Genomic DNA, 15,977 nt, shown 5'->3' on the forward strand with positions numbered 1-15,977 from the left:
AGGGCCAAAAACATGCTGGTGCAAGGCTCATCTAACCCCAAGGGCCAAAAACACTGCTGGTGCAAGGCTCAACTAACCCCAAGGGCCAAAAACACTGCTGGTGCAAGGCTCTACTCACTCCAAGGGCCAAAAACATGCTGGGGCAAGGCTCAGCTAACCTCAAAGGCCAAAAACCCTGCAGGTGCAAGGCGCAACTAACCTCAAGGGCCAAAAACACTGCTGGTGCAAGGCTCTATTTACTCCAAGGGCCAAAAACATGCTGGTGCAAGGCTCAACTATCCTCAAGGGCCAAAAACACTGCTGGTGCAAGGCTCAACTAACCTCCAGGGCCAAAAACACTACTGGTACAAGGCTCTACTCACTCCAAGGGCCAAAAACACTGCTGATGAATTTTGTTCAGTTCCAAAGGACTCTGTTTAGATTTGGCTCATTCACAGCTCCAGAACATGCATTGGAAGGCAAGGTTTACTTTAGTGGCTCCATCTCAGCAGGATGATGATGATGATGATGATGATGATGAAGCTTTGTTAAATCTGGTGTCAGAAGGGAAAGTGGTTTCTGATCTACATCTAAAGTACTGGAGCATGTTGTTTAGACTATTAACACCGGATCATAACCTTGTGGAGGTAATGTAGAATCCGATATTAGAAGACCATTACCGGTAGTAGTGGTTGCAGCCAATTCTCCACCTTTGCGGTCCTCTAAATAAAAGTTACCCCCAGGACTTGATGCCAAAATGTTATCAATTTTCCAATCACAAACAAGGTCAATGTCTGGGTCCTCAGTCCAATCCACTGCATCAATCCAACACAATGAGAGTGATGGTTCTGGAACCACTGTTTTAGGGGCTAACAATTTTAAAGGGGCTAACACTCTGCTGATGCAAGGCTCAACTCACCAAAAGGGCCTAAAACTCTGCAGGTAGAAGGCTGAAGTCACGTCACCTCAAGGGCATCAATCTCTGCTGGTAGCTCAGCTTAAGGGCCTCTAACTTAATTTGGAAGTGTTTTCAATGAAATGGAAAGACGGCGCTCTCAGGTCACAACAGGATTTTATTCAATAAGACAATGATGCACAACGCTAAAAAATCGCCGCTTTTCGGGCACACCTGCCCTTTCTCAAGTGCGTAACTTCACACAAAGCTCGGTCAGTCCAGAAGATGTATACAAATTGTATGCATCTTCTGGACTGACCGAGCTTTGTGTGAAGTTACGCACTTGAGAAAGGGCAGGTGTGCCCGAAAAGCGGCGATTTTTTAGCGTTGTGCATCATTGTCTTATTGAATAAAATCCTGTTGTGACCTGAGAGCGCCGTCTTTCCATTTCATTGAAAACGCTATCTTCCCCGGCCTTGGCCGGTGTCCATCAGACGTGCTGCCTCCTCCACCTGACGGTAAACCCCAAACGTAGTTGTGAGCGATTGTCACAACCTCATCAGGTGAGAGGCCATTTGGTCCTTTTAAATCTTCTGGTTATTTCCACCAAAATTTATCAGACATTCTACACTATATAGTGTGCTCGGTGTCTCTTTTGTTTTTTATTTTAATTTGGAAGGGCTCACTTTAGGAGCCAGAAAAGTGATTTTTTTGAAGGTCTTACCACACACAATGACAGTCCAGGGTGGGTACTGTTGAATTTCCCATTGCCTATTCCATCTGTGGTTGTCATGGGCAACGTGATTTAAAGGGGTGCTACGCAATGTTTCTTTAGTTTAAAATTTGGGTTTCTGTCCATCCAATTGGGGAGGAAAGAAGGTTTCCAGGTATTTTTCCACTTTTATAGTGGTTTTTTTGAGTGTGGAAAGTGTGTAGTTGATAGGCTGTGATGGTGGGGTAAAACTGTGACTTGGGCTTGTTAGATGCCCCCAGACATGCTTCCCCTGCTGTCCCAGTTACATTCCAGAGGTGTTGTCATCATTTGCTGAGGTGTGATAATGGGGTTCGATATTCGTTCGAATAGCTGAATATTGAGGGGCTATTCGAAACAAATATCGAATATTTCACTGTTCTCTCATCTCTAATTCTGAGTCTTTCTTTTTTATTCCTAGTTGCTATGACTCCTAGTATCTTTTTCTATCTGCTATGAGATTGTATGTGTTTTTCTTGAACTATATTAATGTATTACCATGCTGCTGTAACACTGAATTTCCCCATGGTGAGACTATTAAAGAATTATCTTATCTTATATATTGTCCCTGCAGCATTAAGCAGCTGCATCAAAATCGTGCAACTGTAGGCGCAGGGTTCCAGTTATTACTACAGTCACAACTCCTATACAGAAGGCAGTGGCAGGTGGCTGAGACTATTGCCATGTGTGGACACTTACTTTAGGAATATTTATTAATAAAAGTTACAGTATGTTTCATGACTAGTTGTTGACTGTTCATTATGAAGTGTGTCATTTTATAAATATGTTGGAATTAAAGACTTTCTTTTATTCCCTGCAATAACATTATATGAAAAAGAAGTATTAACATCTAGACATGCCAGATAAGTAGAGTGTATACTAGCAGACCAACAAGGAAACGTTCATATCAAAAACCTTGGCCTAAACCTATCAGAGGGTCATCTATAGCCCCAGTATTAAAATACTGATAATATACTTTGGGCTTACAATTCCTCTGAATAAAATGTGTCTTTAGGTAAATCAGCAGTTGCGTATCCCAGGGACTGAATACTTTGACTGGAGCAGTTTAATAATAAAACTTCCACCCATTAAGACATTCACTGTATATTATGTGCTGCTGCTGGTGCACGCATCAGTAACCATATGTCAAATGTGAACAGTGAGCGCTCAGCTACCGGCTTCATTCATTAAAACCCACAGAGTATGTTATTCTGTTTACAGTCTAATAGATATTCACTGTCATTGTTCAGGCTTCTGATTCAATTTGCCTAAATCCCAGCTGCGGAGTAATCCTGATGGAGATTAAGTTAATTTATCACCAATATCTACTGTGGATTATCATCTGTAATAAAAGTACTGCCTGCCTCACAAAGGTGACATGCTTGTTCTGCTTTTACACTAACGACAGTAAAGTGATGATGATTTTATAGCCATAAATTCCCATTGCAGCTTACAACTTCAAGCAATGCCAATAGATCAGGGAGAGAGCAACCTAGATAAATATTGTTTCGGATATTTCCTTGCGGAGGTTATAAAGTACAAACACATGTAGACCTTCATTACGTCCCTTTTGTTTTCTCTTTCGTCCCTTTATTTTTCTGCTATTTCCCTGACCTGCACAAGTTAAAGATGACATCCCACAAATAAAATTCATATAGTAACCACTGTTTTAAACTACTCTGCAATCTCTCTCTCTCTGTCTCTCTCTATATATATCAATTACATTTTTTTTTTTAATCTCTGTGTCACCCTCAACATCAATACTAATCTATACTATTACGGATACTGGAAAATGCCACAAGAACACTGAATATCTGGCCACTTTAAAGGGGCTCTATCACTGGGAAAAGTCATTTTTAACTAAACACATGCTTGCATAGACTTCAGAAATGCTATTCCACACCTACCTTTAGTATGCAGATTGCCTCAGTGTTTTCTGAATAAGTCTGTTTTTATTCATATGCTAATGAGCTTCCAGCCAGCACAGGAAGTTCCCAGCAGCACTCATCTCTGCTATTATCTCCTATGTGTATGCAAACAGGAAGCTGAGTCATCATCATTAACAGCAGCCTCCCATAGGAAACAATAGCAAAGGGGTGCATGATATATCGTGCACCAGTCTAATTTTCTACTGTTGAAATGATGCAACAGAAATCTGGACACATCTGGCCAAGCGGTTTTCTACTGCAACACACACTCAATGTTCTCTCACAAATGGCAAAACAAACTTTAAGGCTAAGGCCCCACGGGCCGTAAATGCAGCGCTAAAGCGCTGCGGAAAGAACCACGGCGTGAATGCACTGCGGTTCTTTCCACAGCACTTTCAACAGAAAGTTTGCGAAGTTTTCCTCTGCAGACTTTCTCTTAACATTATATCTATGGGAACGCCGCTGGCATTTCCGTAGATATAATTGAAATGCTGCGATTTGCAAATCGCAGCGTGTCCGCACTGCGGTTTTTCTGCAAAGTGGGCATGGGATTCGCATGAATCCCATCCCCTTTGCTCGCATTGTCTAAGCAATTAGTTTTTGCCATAACCTTTATCTGTGTTGTGCTAACTTCACAGGAATGGCATTCGCAAACCAGAGGTGACAAGACCAAGACACACAGGAGTCCTCCTAAGTGAAGACAATTAATTATAGTAATATTTTCCATCTGAATATACAATTGCACTGACAAAGAGGCTTTCAAGAGAGCCAATAAAAAGAAATAGTACATGCTTTTTCAAAAGTCAGTCTTCAGAAGCAGTATTCTTAGTTTTGTTGTATTTCACCATGCTACTATATAGGATAATAAGGACAATAGAACAGAATACACAATAGAAAAGAACCACCTGGAGTGGAAAGCGTGACTGGGCATGCATGTCCACCAGAATTTAGATTATAGCTTCATATTAATCCTTTCCCGACATCCATCATACTAATACGGCAGAAGATGAGTCTTTAACATGGTGGCCACTCAGAGCTAAGCGCTACCAAAGCTGCCTGGCCTCCACTGTATTATACAGAAGACACATTTGTGGCAGGGAAAGCGAAAATTGTACGAGGATGGGATGCTGACGTCAGTGTCTCCACATGGAACTGGCCTTATATCCCTGTTCCTCACTATAAGGGGTATTTGGGTCCCAGGCCTCCTAGGAAGTTCTGTTATGTAAGTGTGCCTCATCTCTATGCACTATGCCTATCTGTATTCCCATTGACTACCATTGTCTGATACCTACAGCATTTGGTACACACATATTATGTTAAATGGATTATACCATTAAAACCCTTTTTTTTTCTGGTTGACACGTAGGAATAACCTTAAGAAAGGCTATTCTTCTCCTACCTTTAGATGTCTTATCCGCGCCACCGTTCCGTAGAAATCCTGGTTTTCATCGGTATGCAAATGAGTTATTTCGCAGCACTGGGGACGTCCCCAATGGTGCAAAAGAACTCTCCAGCGCCGGCTCCACCTTCTTCAGGAACGTCCTCTTCACGCGTCTTCTACCGGCGCAGGAAGTGAAACCTGTAGGCTCGGGCAGAACCAACTGCGCATGCCCGCGGCCACAAGAAAAATGGCTGCTTAAGCCATTTTCTTGTGGCCTGTGGGCATACGCAGTCGGCTCTGCCCAAGGCCCTTAAGTTTCACCGCCTACGCCGGAAGAAGACGTTCCTGAAGAAGATGGAGCCAGCGCTGGAGAGTCATCTCGCACCATTGGGGATGCCCCCAATGCTGTTTGAGCGCTGGGGCCCAACCCCAGTGCTGCGAAATAACTCATTTGCATATCGACGAAAACCGGGATTTCTACGGAACGGCACGGAGAAGACATCTAAAGGTAGGAGACGAATAAGCAAATAAAGAAAAAAGTTTTTGGAGCTCACCATGTATGTAATGGAACTCTTCGGGGTGCACGAGACTTCTCCCTCGGACTCTGAGGGCTTCAACATAAGCAGGAAGGAATAGAAAAAAGCTCTGCAACTCTCCAAGGTTTTCTTTTCATTAAAAAATTAGCTTTTATTCCATATTATAGTAAAAAAGAGGACATACAAAAGAAAAGAAAAACAAGAAATAAAATTATTTCTTGTTTTTCTTTTCTTTTGTATGTCCTCTTTTTTACTATAATATGGAATAAAAGCTAATTTTTTAATGAAAAGAAAACCTCGGAGAGTTGCGGAGCTTTTTTCTATTCCTTCCTGCTTAGGAGACGAATAGCCTTTCTTAAGGCTATTCCTACGTGTCAACCAGAAAAAAAAGAATCCCTTTAACCTGTGAACTATATTCATCATGTGACTGTATATACAAATCATCCACTTTCAGGCATATTTCCCTTGGTTTTTTACCCCTTATTTACCTCCACCATTTTTATCCCTATATTGGCACACTGACACATTCTTGTATCCTTTTCATTATATTTATCTATTCAACTATTAATTTATTCATGCATTTATTTATCTATTTACATATTTATTTATGCAATTATCTATTTATGTAGTCATTTATATATTATTTTTATATATGCTCTTTATTTATAGTCTATGCCTGACCCTATTTGAATTTTGATAGCCAATTTTAGTGGCTTATCTTTGTATGTTATTATATATTTTTTATACCCATATTTTATATGTCAATTTGGGGCATTACGCGGCGCCCCACTATGACTTTACTAGCCAGTTGCAGTGACACAATGTATACCCTTGACTTATTAAGTCACTTTTTCATGCTATTACATCTTTTTGTATTCGTATTCTTACTATATGCTAATATGTCACCCATTCAATTACTCACTGTATTTTGTCTGGTTGTTTTTATATCTGTATAGTGGCCTGATGAAGACAGCAGCTCGGTATTGAAACGCGTTGCCTTTTGTAGATTTTGCAGTCATTCTGTACCATTCTTAAAGTGCACCACATCACTTTTCTGTGACAGGCATCGTTTTATCCCCATGCATGTCCACTTCAGGAGGGAAGATGGACCTAGTTCCCCAAACTGATACTGGCCTCAAAGTTGGGACCATCCGTCCACCACATACCTAATGACATATCATGTGAACAAGCTCTAAATGTCTGAATACATCAGTTTCAATATTGAATTCTGTTAAAAAATTATACACAACAAATCTGACAAACTAAAACATACAGATGTAGTAGACTTATCCCAAACTACTGCAATTGGTTAAGCTGCTGTAGTATCATATCTTATTACGACAACAACAAAAACCATGTAAAATGATTTTCAAACTCTCTTCATTTGTATTTATTGACTTCTGTGATACGATATTACACTGCAGCAGTTTAACCAATTGCAGAAGTTTGTGTTAACTCTGCTACATCTGTATATAACAATTAACGAAAAAAAAAGGTGTCCGCCTTTAGCTCATGTTCATTCTTTGCGATTGGCTTTTAATTAAACAACTGTAGAGCTGTATCAAAGCTATGTAAGCGTTTTTGTGTATAGCAGGCTACAATATCAATGAACCAGATGCATGTAAAATGCAAACTGTGTCTTCTGAGTATAATTCAAAGCACAGCGCTGAAGAGTTTGCTTGTTTCAGGGCACCGGGGTGGATAGTCACAGCTTACTGATAAAGTAAAATGTGAACCGTCTCCAGGGCCCAGGAGATGTCATGTTGAATAATGCTGGTGATAATACAGCATAGATGAGTGGCTCTGTCATGTCTAACAAAGCAAGATAAAATATTTTATATCTCCTATAAATTACACAAATGTTCTTTTTATTACAGAGAAAGTGTCTAAAATTCATCAAAGCACAGTGGACTGATATCAGATATCTAAATTCCATTGTGACTCGCACAGCTATTTGCAAATAACTCCCCCATTACAGGCTAATCCCAAAAAAGTTTGAGAGCATATGATACACAGAGAAGAGTTGGTGGGTTGCTTTCCACATAGTAAATAAGTACTTACTGCAATATCTCTTACGCTGGCACTAAACACTCAAGGGCACATACTGATCACTGTGCCAGTTTGCATTTATGCATCTAATATTTTCTATGTTAATAATCCTGTCTATCCCTCTCGATTAACCTTGTTGTAATATGGCAGTGCGCTATCCAAATAAAACACAGCCAGTAATAAAGATGAAGGACCTAAGCTGTACCTAACTAAAGAGGGGGATGGCAAGAAGTTGTAGAAGGAAGCAAGGAGTGAATCAGTCAATCCTCAATGTGGACACCCCCACATACAGTAAAGTAAAGCTGCTATTAACATTTCAGAGTTGTACAGAGAATTCTAATCACAAGGTTATCCTGGTGCTGCTTGCAATGAATACACAAATATAATCAGACTATTGTGTAGCACATAACTTTACTATACAATATTTTGGAAGATAATGATGAGAATAAGCTTACAGAGGAATGCTGTAGGTGGGAGTGGATGGCACTGCAGACTACAATATGGAGGTATACTGTAGTCATGCCTGGTGTGGAGGGCCTTGTGATACCGCTGGCACCCTGCCCACTAATACGTTTCAGCAAAAAGGAGTTTAGTGGTAGAAATAAGTAAGTGGCGCTCTGATTAGTGATATCTTTTTATCCTAAAAGAGTAAAAGCAATGGGGATAAGGTGCAGTCATGTCACTGTACACCCCTAGCAAAACATAGTCACTGCCTAGACGCACACTGCACCTCATTCTGCTGGTTTTATGCTATTTGCTCTGACAGAAGAAAAGTGCACTAAACTTTCTTTCCCCAAAAAATTGGACTACAGTATAAAGACATTCTTTAACCTAAATACATTTAATAAACTTGCATTTGTGTCTAGGCCTGGGCAACCACTAGTCTTACTACCTAGCAGTTAAGCCTGTGCGGCTAATGAGTGACCAAAGATATATAATCCACTGGCGCCCATTTTTATCGGCTGTGTACAATGGCCGATGCAAAGTGCATGGAGGACAAACAATCACTAGTAATATGGTTCTTCACCCATTTATTAATGCTGACTATCGGGACACCTCTGCATTTTAATGCTGGAAAACGTGATCTAACAGAAACGTTGCTACCAGAATGGGAATCAACTGTACTGTAGGTACGATAGACTCAAGTTACATAAACATACCTTTACAAAGGTGACAAACTCATCAATCCTTTTACTGCCATGTAAGAGTTTGCTCTGTAACACTTCCAAGGCTTGCTCGCTCTGCATTGCGAGGTTGTGCAGTTGTTCTGTAGCTGCCTTTTCCAGTTCAGATATTGTACGTTCAAGATTGGTCACTTTACTTTCCAAATCACTGACTTTTCCATTCTGCAAGGAACAGTCTTATGTTAAGATTATTATTTAAATTAGCAGACAAGTTAATAACCATCCTGCCTTTTTATGGTCCAAAATTTTGTGCTCATAATTGTTCTTTTTTTTTTTTTACACAAATTTTGTATACTGTGATCCAACTCACCTGCATAGTCAACTCTTATAGGGAGACTACCGTTATCCAAGTCTCCACGTTACAGAAACGCAGCTTTTTCTGTTGCGTAACTTTCTGCGTTTTTTCGAGCCAAAGCCAGGTGTGGATTGAGTAGCAGATATAACTTCCTATATATTTCCCATTCCTATTGTAGCCATTCTTGGTTTTGGCTCCAAAAACCGCAACAAACTCTGCAGCACAAAAAGCTGTGTTTCCGCAATATGGGGCTCGGCCATATGCTGTTTTAGGGCAGTTGGCAAATATACCTTTTTTGTGTATTATACATGCAAATTAGCAGGTTAGGGCATTAGGATGTGGCCATGTTTGCCAGATCACACATTTTCTTCTGAGGCTGGGTGAAGTTGCTGCGTGGTTTTGTAATAAAAGACAAATATCTACTCTCAGTGTTTAAGAAATCGCCTTCAATACTGCGTGATTAATCCATTGGAAGCTGTGGTCAAAAGGCAGCTAAGTGGTCTCAGACGGAGGGGACCTTCCTCTGTTACTCTACAACATTAGCAAACTTAATCATGGAATAGAGATCCTTATGTTTGCCTTCACCGTGTACCTATTAATAGATTGTCCGATTTCCACTGAATACACAATACACTGCATTACTTATGTTTTAAGGTAGAAATCAAACATCTCATGTCAAAGTCCACATTTGGAAATGCATATTCTAATATATAGAATAAAGAAGATTCAGTAAAGACTTCATTAAAAAAAAGCCCCCTAAAAATATTTTTAAATGGATTTAAAAAAAAAAAAAAAAATCCTGTGCATGAGCTATTTTGCCAAATATACAGTCCTATGAAAAAGTTTGGGCACCCCTATTAATCTTAATCATTTTTAGTTCTAAATATTTTGGTGTTTGCAGCAGCCATTTCAGTTTGATATATCTAATAACTGATGGACACAGTAATATTTCTGGATTGAAATGAGGTTTATTGTACTAACAGAAAATGTGCAATATGCATTAAACCAAAATTTGACCGGTGCAAAACTATGGGCACCTCAACAGAAAAGTGACATTAATATTTAGTAGATCCTCCTTTTGCAGAGATAACAGCCTCTAGTCGCTTCCTGTAGCTTTTAATCAGTTCTTGGATCCTGGATGAAGGTATTTTGGACCATTTCTTTCTACAAAACAATTCAAGTTCAGTTAAGTTTGATGGTCGCCGAGCATGGACAGCCCGCTTCAAATCATCTCACAGATGTTCAATGATATTCAGGTCTGGGGACTGGGATGGCCATTCCAGAACATTGTAATTGTTCCTCTGCATGAATGCCTGAGTCGATTTGGAGCGGTGTTTTGGATCATTGTCTTGCTGAAATATCCATCCCCGGCGTAACTTCAACTTCGTCACTGATTCTTGAACATTATTCTCAAGAATCTGCTGATACTGAGTGGAATCCATGCGACCCTCAACTTTAACAAGATTCCCATTGGCCACACAGCCCCAAAGCATGATGGAACCTCCACCAAATTTTACAGTGGGTAGCATGTGTTTTTCTTGGAATGCTGTTATTTTTGGACGCCATGCATAACGCATTTTTGTATGACCAAACAACTCAATCTTTGTTTTATCAGTCCACAGGACCTTTTTCCAAAATGAAGCTGTGTACAGTTTTCTACATGTGGCGTGACCAGTGATTTGTATAGAGGCAAAATTATATCCTTTTTGTGAGCGTCTATTTCTCTCTTAATGTGGCCATGATTTTATTTGCTTCAATGAGCTGCCTTGTACAGGTTGCTAAAATTAAATTTACAGTTCACCAATTTTCCAAAATCTTTTTTAGCAGTAGACTTACCAATGAGTGTTTTATTATATAATCCATTATTGTAATACTTACCTCCATGGCCCAGGTCCATGATTTTAGATATATCTACATTAAAACTCATAAATCTCTCTGTAATATTACACTATCCTCTTCTGTGTTGACTACTTTACAGAGCTTAGTGGCATCTGCAAATAAACCCTATAACAGGTCATTAATAAAAATGTGTTCCCTTCACCTTGAGGACTTTGTCCCAGTTTATGCTGTTAACATCCTCTCCTAGCTTACGAAAATTTGCCCTCCTTAACTCTGTTGTTTTTGTGCCCCCCTACTAACCATCTTATTAAAGCATACCCGAAAACTTTAAAAAGGCTATTCAGGCACCGTAAAAGTTATATTAAACTACACCCCCCCCCCGTTTTAAAATAATAACCTAAAAAAGAATGTGCTCTACTTACGGATCGTGCACGCTGGGCGGGCATTCAGGGTGTGTCTTCATCTTCGTCCATGCCTATTCTTCCTCCGATGTCCTCCGGTCCCGTCCTCCTCTGGCGCTCGCGAACGGACACTGATATAAAAAAAAATAGCCAGGGCGCATGCGCAGTAGCATGCGGCTTCTACTATGGCTACTGCGCATGCGCCCAGGCTATTTTTTTTTTATCAATGTCCGTTTGCGAGCGCCGGAGGAGGACGGGACCGGAGGACATCGGAGGAAGAAGAGGCATGGACGAAGATGAAGACACACCCTGAATGCCCGCCCAGCGTGCACGTTCGGTTGGTAGATCACATTCTTTTTTAGGTTTTTATTTTAAAACGGGGGTGTAGTTTAATATAACTTTTACGGTGCCTGAATAGCCTTTTTAAAGGCTATTCACGCATATGTGGGGCTCTAGCAGCATGATTTTGCTGATAGAGTCCCTTTAAGTTGTGGTCACTATTATCTAGGTGACCCCTGATTTCTGTCAGGGTTGTTTTTCAAAATTAGGTCTGAAAGTGCCTTGCCTCTTGTTGGGTCAAAGAGGAATATGATCACAGTGTGTGTCCCTAGGAAAATCAGATCGAGAGGGAGGAGCTGTATGTATTCAGTATAACGCAATAAGACACTTAGCGGCTGTAAAAACATAGAGAAGTAACCCAACAAGCTATTTTCCAAGGGTCCTGCAAGGGAGTTCGAAAAGGTTGGTAGCTGGGTACAAGGGTAAATGGGTCTTGAACACACTTGTGAGTTATGAAATATAAAAAACAAAAAACTTGCAAGTCTTCAGTAGGTGATACCTTTTTTAATGGCTAACTCATAATGATGACAGAATATGACGTTTTGAAGCTTACTCTGAGCTCCTTCTTCAGATATATCTAAAAACACTTGGAATATAAAATCCCAGGTATGTTCACCTGTAACACACCTAATGTAGTGTATTTGATCATGTGCACCAAATGTTCCAATGAAAATCTACCGTATTTTTCGGACTATAAGACGCACTTTTTTTCCCCAAAATTTTGGGGGAAAAGAAGGGTGCGTCTTATAGTCCGAATGTGGCGCCTGGCATCCACCTTAATAGAGAGGCGAATGCCGGCAAGGGATAGACGCCGGGGCCTGAGACATCGCTGCGCTCCTCTGCCCTGCATGAAGCCAGCAGCGGGAGGAGTGATGCTATTCCGCTCCTCCGTCCCCCCGCCGCTGGCATCATGCAGGGCAGAGGAGCGCAGCGATGTCTCAGGCCCCGGCACCTGTGCCAGCGTCTATCCCTCGTCGGCTTCCGCCTCTCTAGTACAGCGGATGCCAGGTCAGTATCGGCGGCCCCTTCTCCCCTGCGGCCGGTCCCCACCGGCCCCGTACCTGTGAAGTTGCAGGCCGGCTCCTGCGCGGCGATATCGCAGGAGCCGACCTGTTCGGGTGACAGCCGGGAGCCTAATGAGGCTCCCAGGCCTGTCACTGCTATATTAGTATTGCGGCTGGGTCTATGACCAGCCGTAATACTAATAGACAGAATGTCCCATAGACGGCAATACAGTTGTATTGCCGTCTATGGGACTTGCGATCAAGTGACCGCAGGTTCAAGCCCCCGGGGGGGGGGGAATAAAATAGTTAAAAAAAAAAAAAAAAAAGCTTTAAAAATATATAATAAAAATATGAAATAAAAGTTCTAAATCACCTCCTGTCCCTAGAATATATATATAAAAGTAGAAAATCATATGTCATAAACCACCAGGTTTTTTTTCAATACAAGGTGATCTAAGCAATAGATATTCCCCAAAATGGTATAACTAAAAAGTACATCTGGCCCCGCAAAAAAAAAACACTCTATGCGTCCCCGTACAGCTGCAGGGTCACCTGTCAATGTGGCCTTGCAGCTGTTGCAAAACTACAACTCCCATATATTAAATATTTTACCATTTTTTGCTTCAAATTTTTTTTCCCTATTTTCCTCCTCTAAAACCTGGGTGCGTCTTATAGTCCGAAAAATACGGTATATGTTGGAGAGACCGGCCAGAAACTCAGAATGAGAATCAATTCCCATCGCCATACAATTAAACAACAGAGAATAGACCTTCCCGTGCCAAAACATTTCTGCCAGGAAGAAATGTTTTGGCAAGAAAATTTTCATGTCACCAATGACATGAAAATTTTGATTTTAAGAGGGAACTTTAAATCAAGAAAACAGCGAATGATTTATGAGTACAAGTGCATGACCCTATTCAAGTCTCTAGATAGTGGTTTGAATACATCACGTGGATTTATGTCTTTTTATACAAATCATTGAACTAAGACAGCCATAAAGATAAAGATTCTGGGAACTGGGGATTGATTATTTGTTTATATATGCATATAGTAATAAGCCTCTTCCCCCCTCCCTCCTGAAATCCTATCCCTGTATCCAGTTTTATATATATATATATATATATATATATATATATATATATATATATGCAGCCTGCAGAAAGTGTTTTTAGATATATCTGAAGAAGGAGCTCAGAGGAAGCCATCATTATGAGGTAGCCATTGAAAAAGGTATCACCTACTGAAGACTTGCAAGTTTTTTGTTTTTTTATATTTCATAACCACTGGCTAACATGGTACAAAAACAAACATATTCCTTATACTTTTGAGTTAGGCAGTCAAGTTTCTCCATTAAAAGAAAATGAGCGAGCTGGTCCAGAATATAAGGCACAATGAACCACCATTACAGGTTCGGGATACAGTTTAAAGGGGTTGTCCCATCACAAGGATCCTATCTATACTGCTTGTTAATGTGGATGTAAGACTTTTCCTAAATACATTGCTTCAGCAAAACTGCTTTGTTTGTCCACTATCTTACTTTATTCAATTCTTTGTGGCCACAGCCCTGACTTAGCTGCTCATGAGTCAAGTGATGTATCTGCTGCTCTCAGGGGGAGGGAGGAGGGGCTAAGTGCTCGGGAGCGTGCCTGTGTATCTAGCTATTCCTGTGTCTACACCACGTGACCTAGGTCCCTGCTTTCAGATAGAGGAGAGGAGCTGCTTTCATTTCTTCTGTTCTCCCAGTTATCAGGCTAGCTAATTCAATTGTGTTCCTTATGGCAGAGACAGGCAGTGTCTGTATGTAACACAGAATGGAGTTGCTGCTGCCTGTACTTCATAGTCCAATATGGGTGGGCGGAGCTACACACTAATTTGGGGGCGGAGCTAAACTGCAGGTTGCATGTGAAACCCCGCCCACCAAATGATGCAAGAAACCAGGAAGAAAGAAGATTTTACAGCAGTAAAGACTGCTGAGTATGCGAGCTGGGAATACCCCTTTAACTTATGGAGGAGTAGTAAAGGGAATGGCACATCCCACTATTAATCTACATGCCATTGCAGAAAAATCCATCCACATTAAAGGGTGTCCATCAATTCCCCAACCTATATAAACTGCCCCCCATAGTGATATTGATGCCGTAACACAAAAATCATAACTTTCATTATGCAAATTAGACATGCAAAGCACAGGAGGCGTCTCCTCAGTTTCCAGAGTACTGCTCTAGCTGATTTAGGAACTTTTATTATCTAACACAGATATATCTTGCTATAGTGTGTAGGGTCATCTAAGAGGGAAGATGCATCAGGTGTGCTTACTAGTAGTTGGTGATATCTACATGCTAGGTATATGCATAAGGAGGTGGCCATTTAGGGAATCCAATGGCATTAGACTGCGAAACGAAGCTCAGCAGCAAGGATTACATAGATCGGACAGTATTAGTAGGTAATCATACTGGGAGTGTTCCAAATAAATAAAGAACTTGGGTAAAAAGGACATTTTAATGACTGCTATTCTACCCAGTATGGAATGTCTTCCACTTATTGAGAAATGTCTTATTTCACAAATAAGTGCTGGAAAGTTGGCTTTTAAAAGAGAACAGTATCTTGGGTGGACACCCAAGCGTTTTAGAGATGTTACACACCATGTCTAATGAAAGTTGGATTTCAGAGTGGACAACAGATATAATGGGACATTAAAACTGAATCATTGCCTCAGAGGTGTTATTAAGACAGCCAGAGAAATAACTGTAGCCCTGAAAACTACAACCTTGAAAAGCAGCCTGCCATACAAATAAATGGCAGACAAGCCTAGGAACCTGTCATAACAACGGGATGCTGGCCCAGGATCTCATTCCGGGGGCTGGCGATCCACGGGAAAATGTTTTTTTTTTTTTTTTGTTTTTTTAAATGTAGATTGTGAGCCCTACGTAGAGCTCACAATGTACATTTTTCCCTACCAGTATGTCTTTTTTGGAATATGAGATGGAAATCCATGCAAACACGGGGAGAACATACAAACTCCTTGCAGATGGTTTTCTGTCCTTGGCGGGATTTGAACACCAGGACTCCAGCGCTGCAAGGCTGCAGTGCTAACCACTGAGCCACCGTGTGGCCCCCCACGGGAAAATGTTTGACTGATTCACCGAGGACTTTAATCTGCAGTATTTTACAACAAAACTGTAAAATATTAAATTAAAGCAAGTTACTTACAGGTATGTTCCCTCCTGCTTTCAACTACACTTTTTAACTCTGAACAAACAAGTAATAAAACATAACTTTTATTATATAAAAAATAAAAAACATGGGACATGTCCCTAAAGTGAATAAAAACTTAACTTTTGGACAAAGATTCACTTGATACAGGATACCCGATCTTTCTCCTGTATTATTCTATGC

At 40.7% G+C, this 15,977-nt stretch overlaps 1 protein-coding gene across 1 annotated transcript in view; it reads right to left on the reverse strand.

Annotated features, from left to right (window-relative positions):
- The window catches only part of CNTLN (centlein), a 267,766-nt gene that overhangs the window by 19,425 nt on the left and 232,364 nt on the right, over nucleotides 1-15,977 (reverse strand). Inside the window, exon 24 of the mRNA XM_075280345.1 lies at nucleotides 8,680-8,865. Within this exon, the coding sequence (XP_075136446.1) occupies nucleotides 8,680-8,865 (186 nt within the window). The remainder of the gene's footprint in view (nucleotides 1-8,679; nucleotides 8,866-15,977) is intronic.

The sequence above is a fragment of the Leptodactylus fuscus genome, chromosome 1, assembly GCF_031893055.1.
Source record: "Leptodactylus fuscus isolate aLepFus1 chromosome 1, aLepFus1.hap2, whole genome shotgun sequence".
NCBI lineage: Eukaryota > Metazoa > Chordata > Amphibia > Anura > Leptodactylidae > Leptodactylus > Leptodactylus fuscus.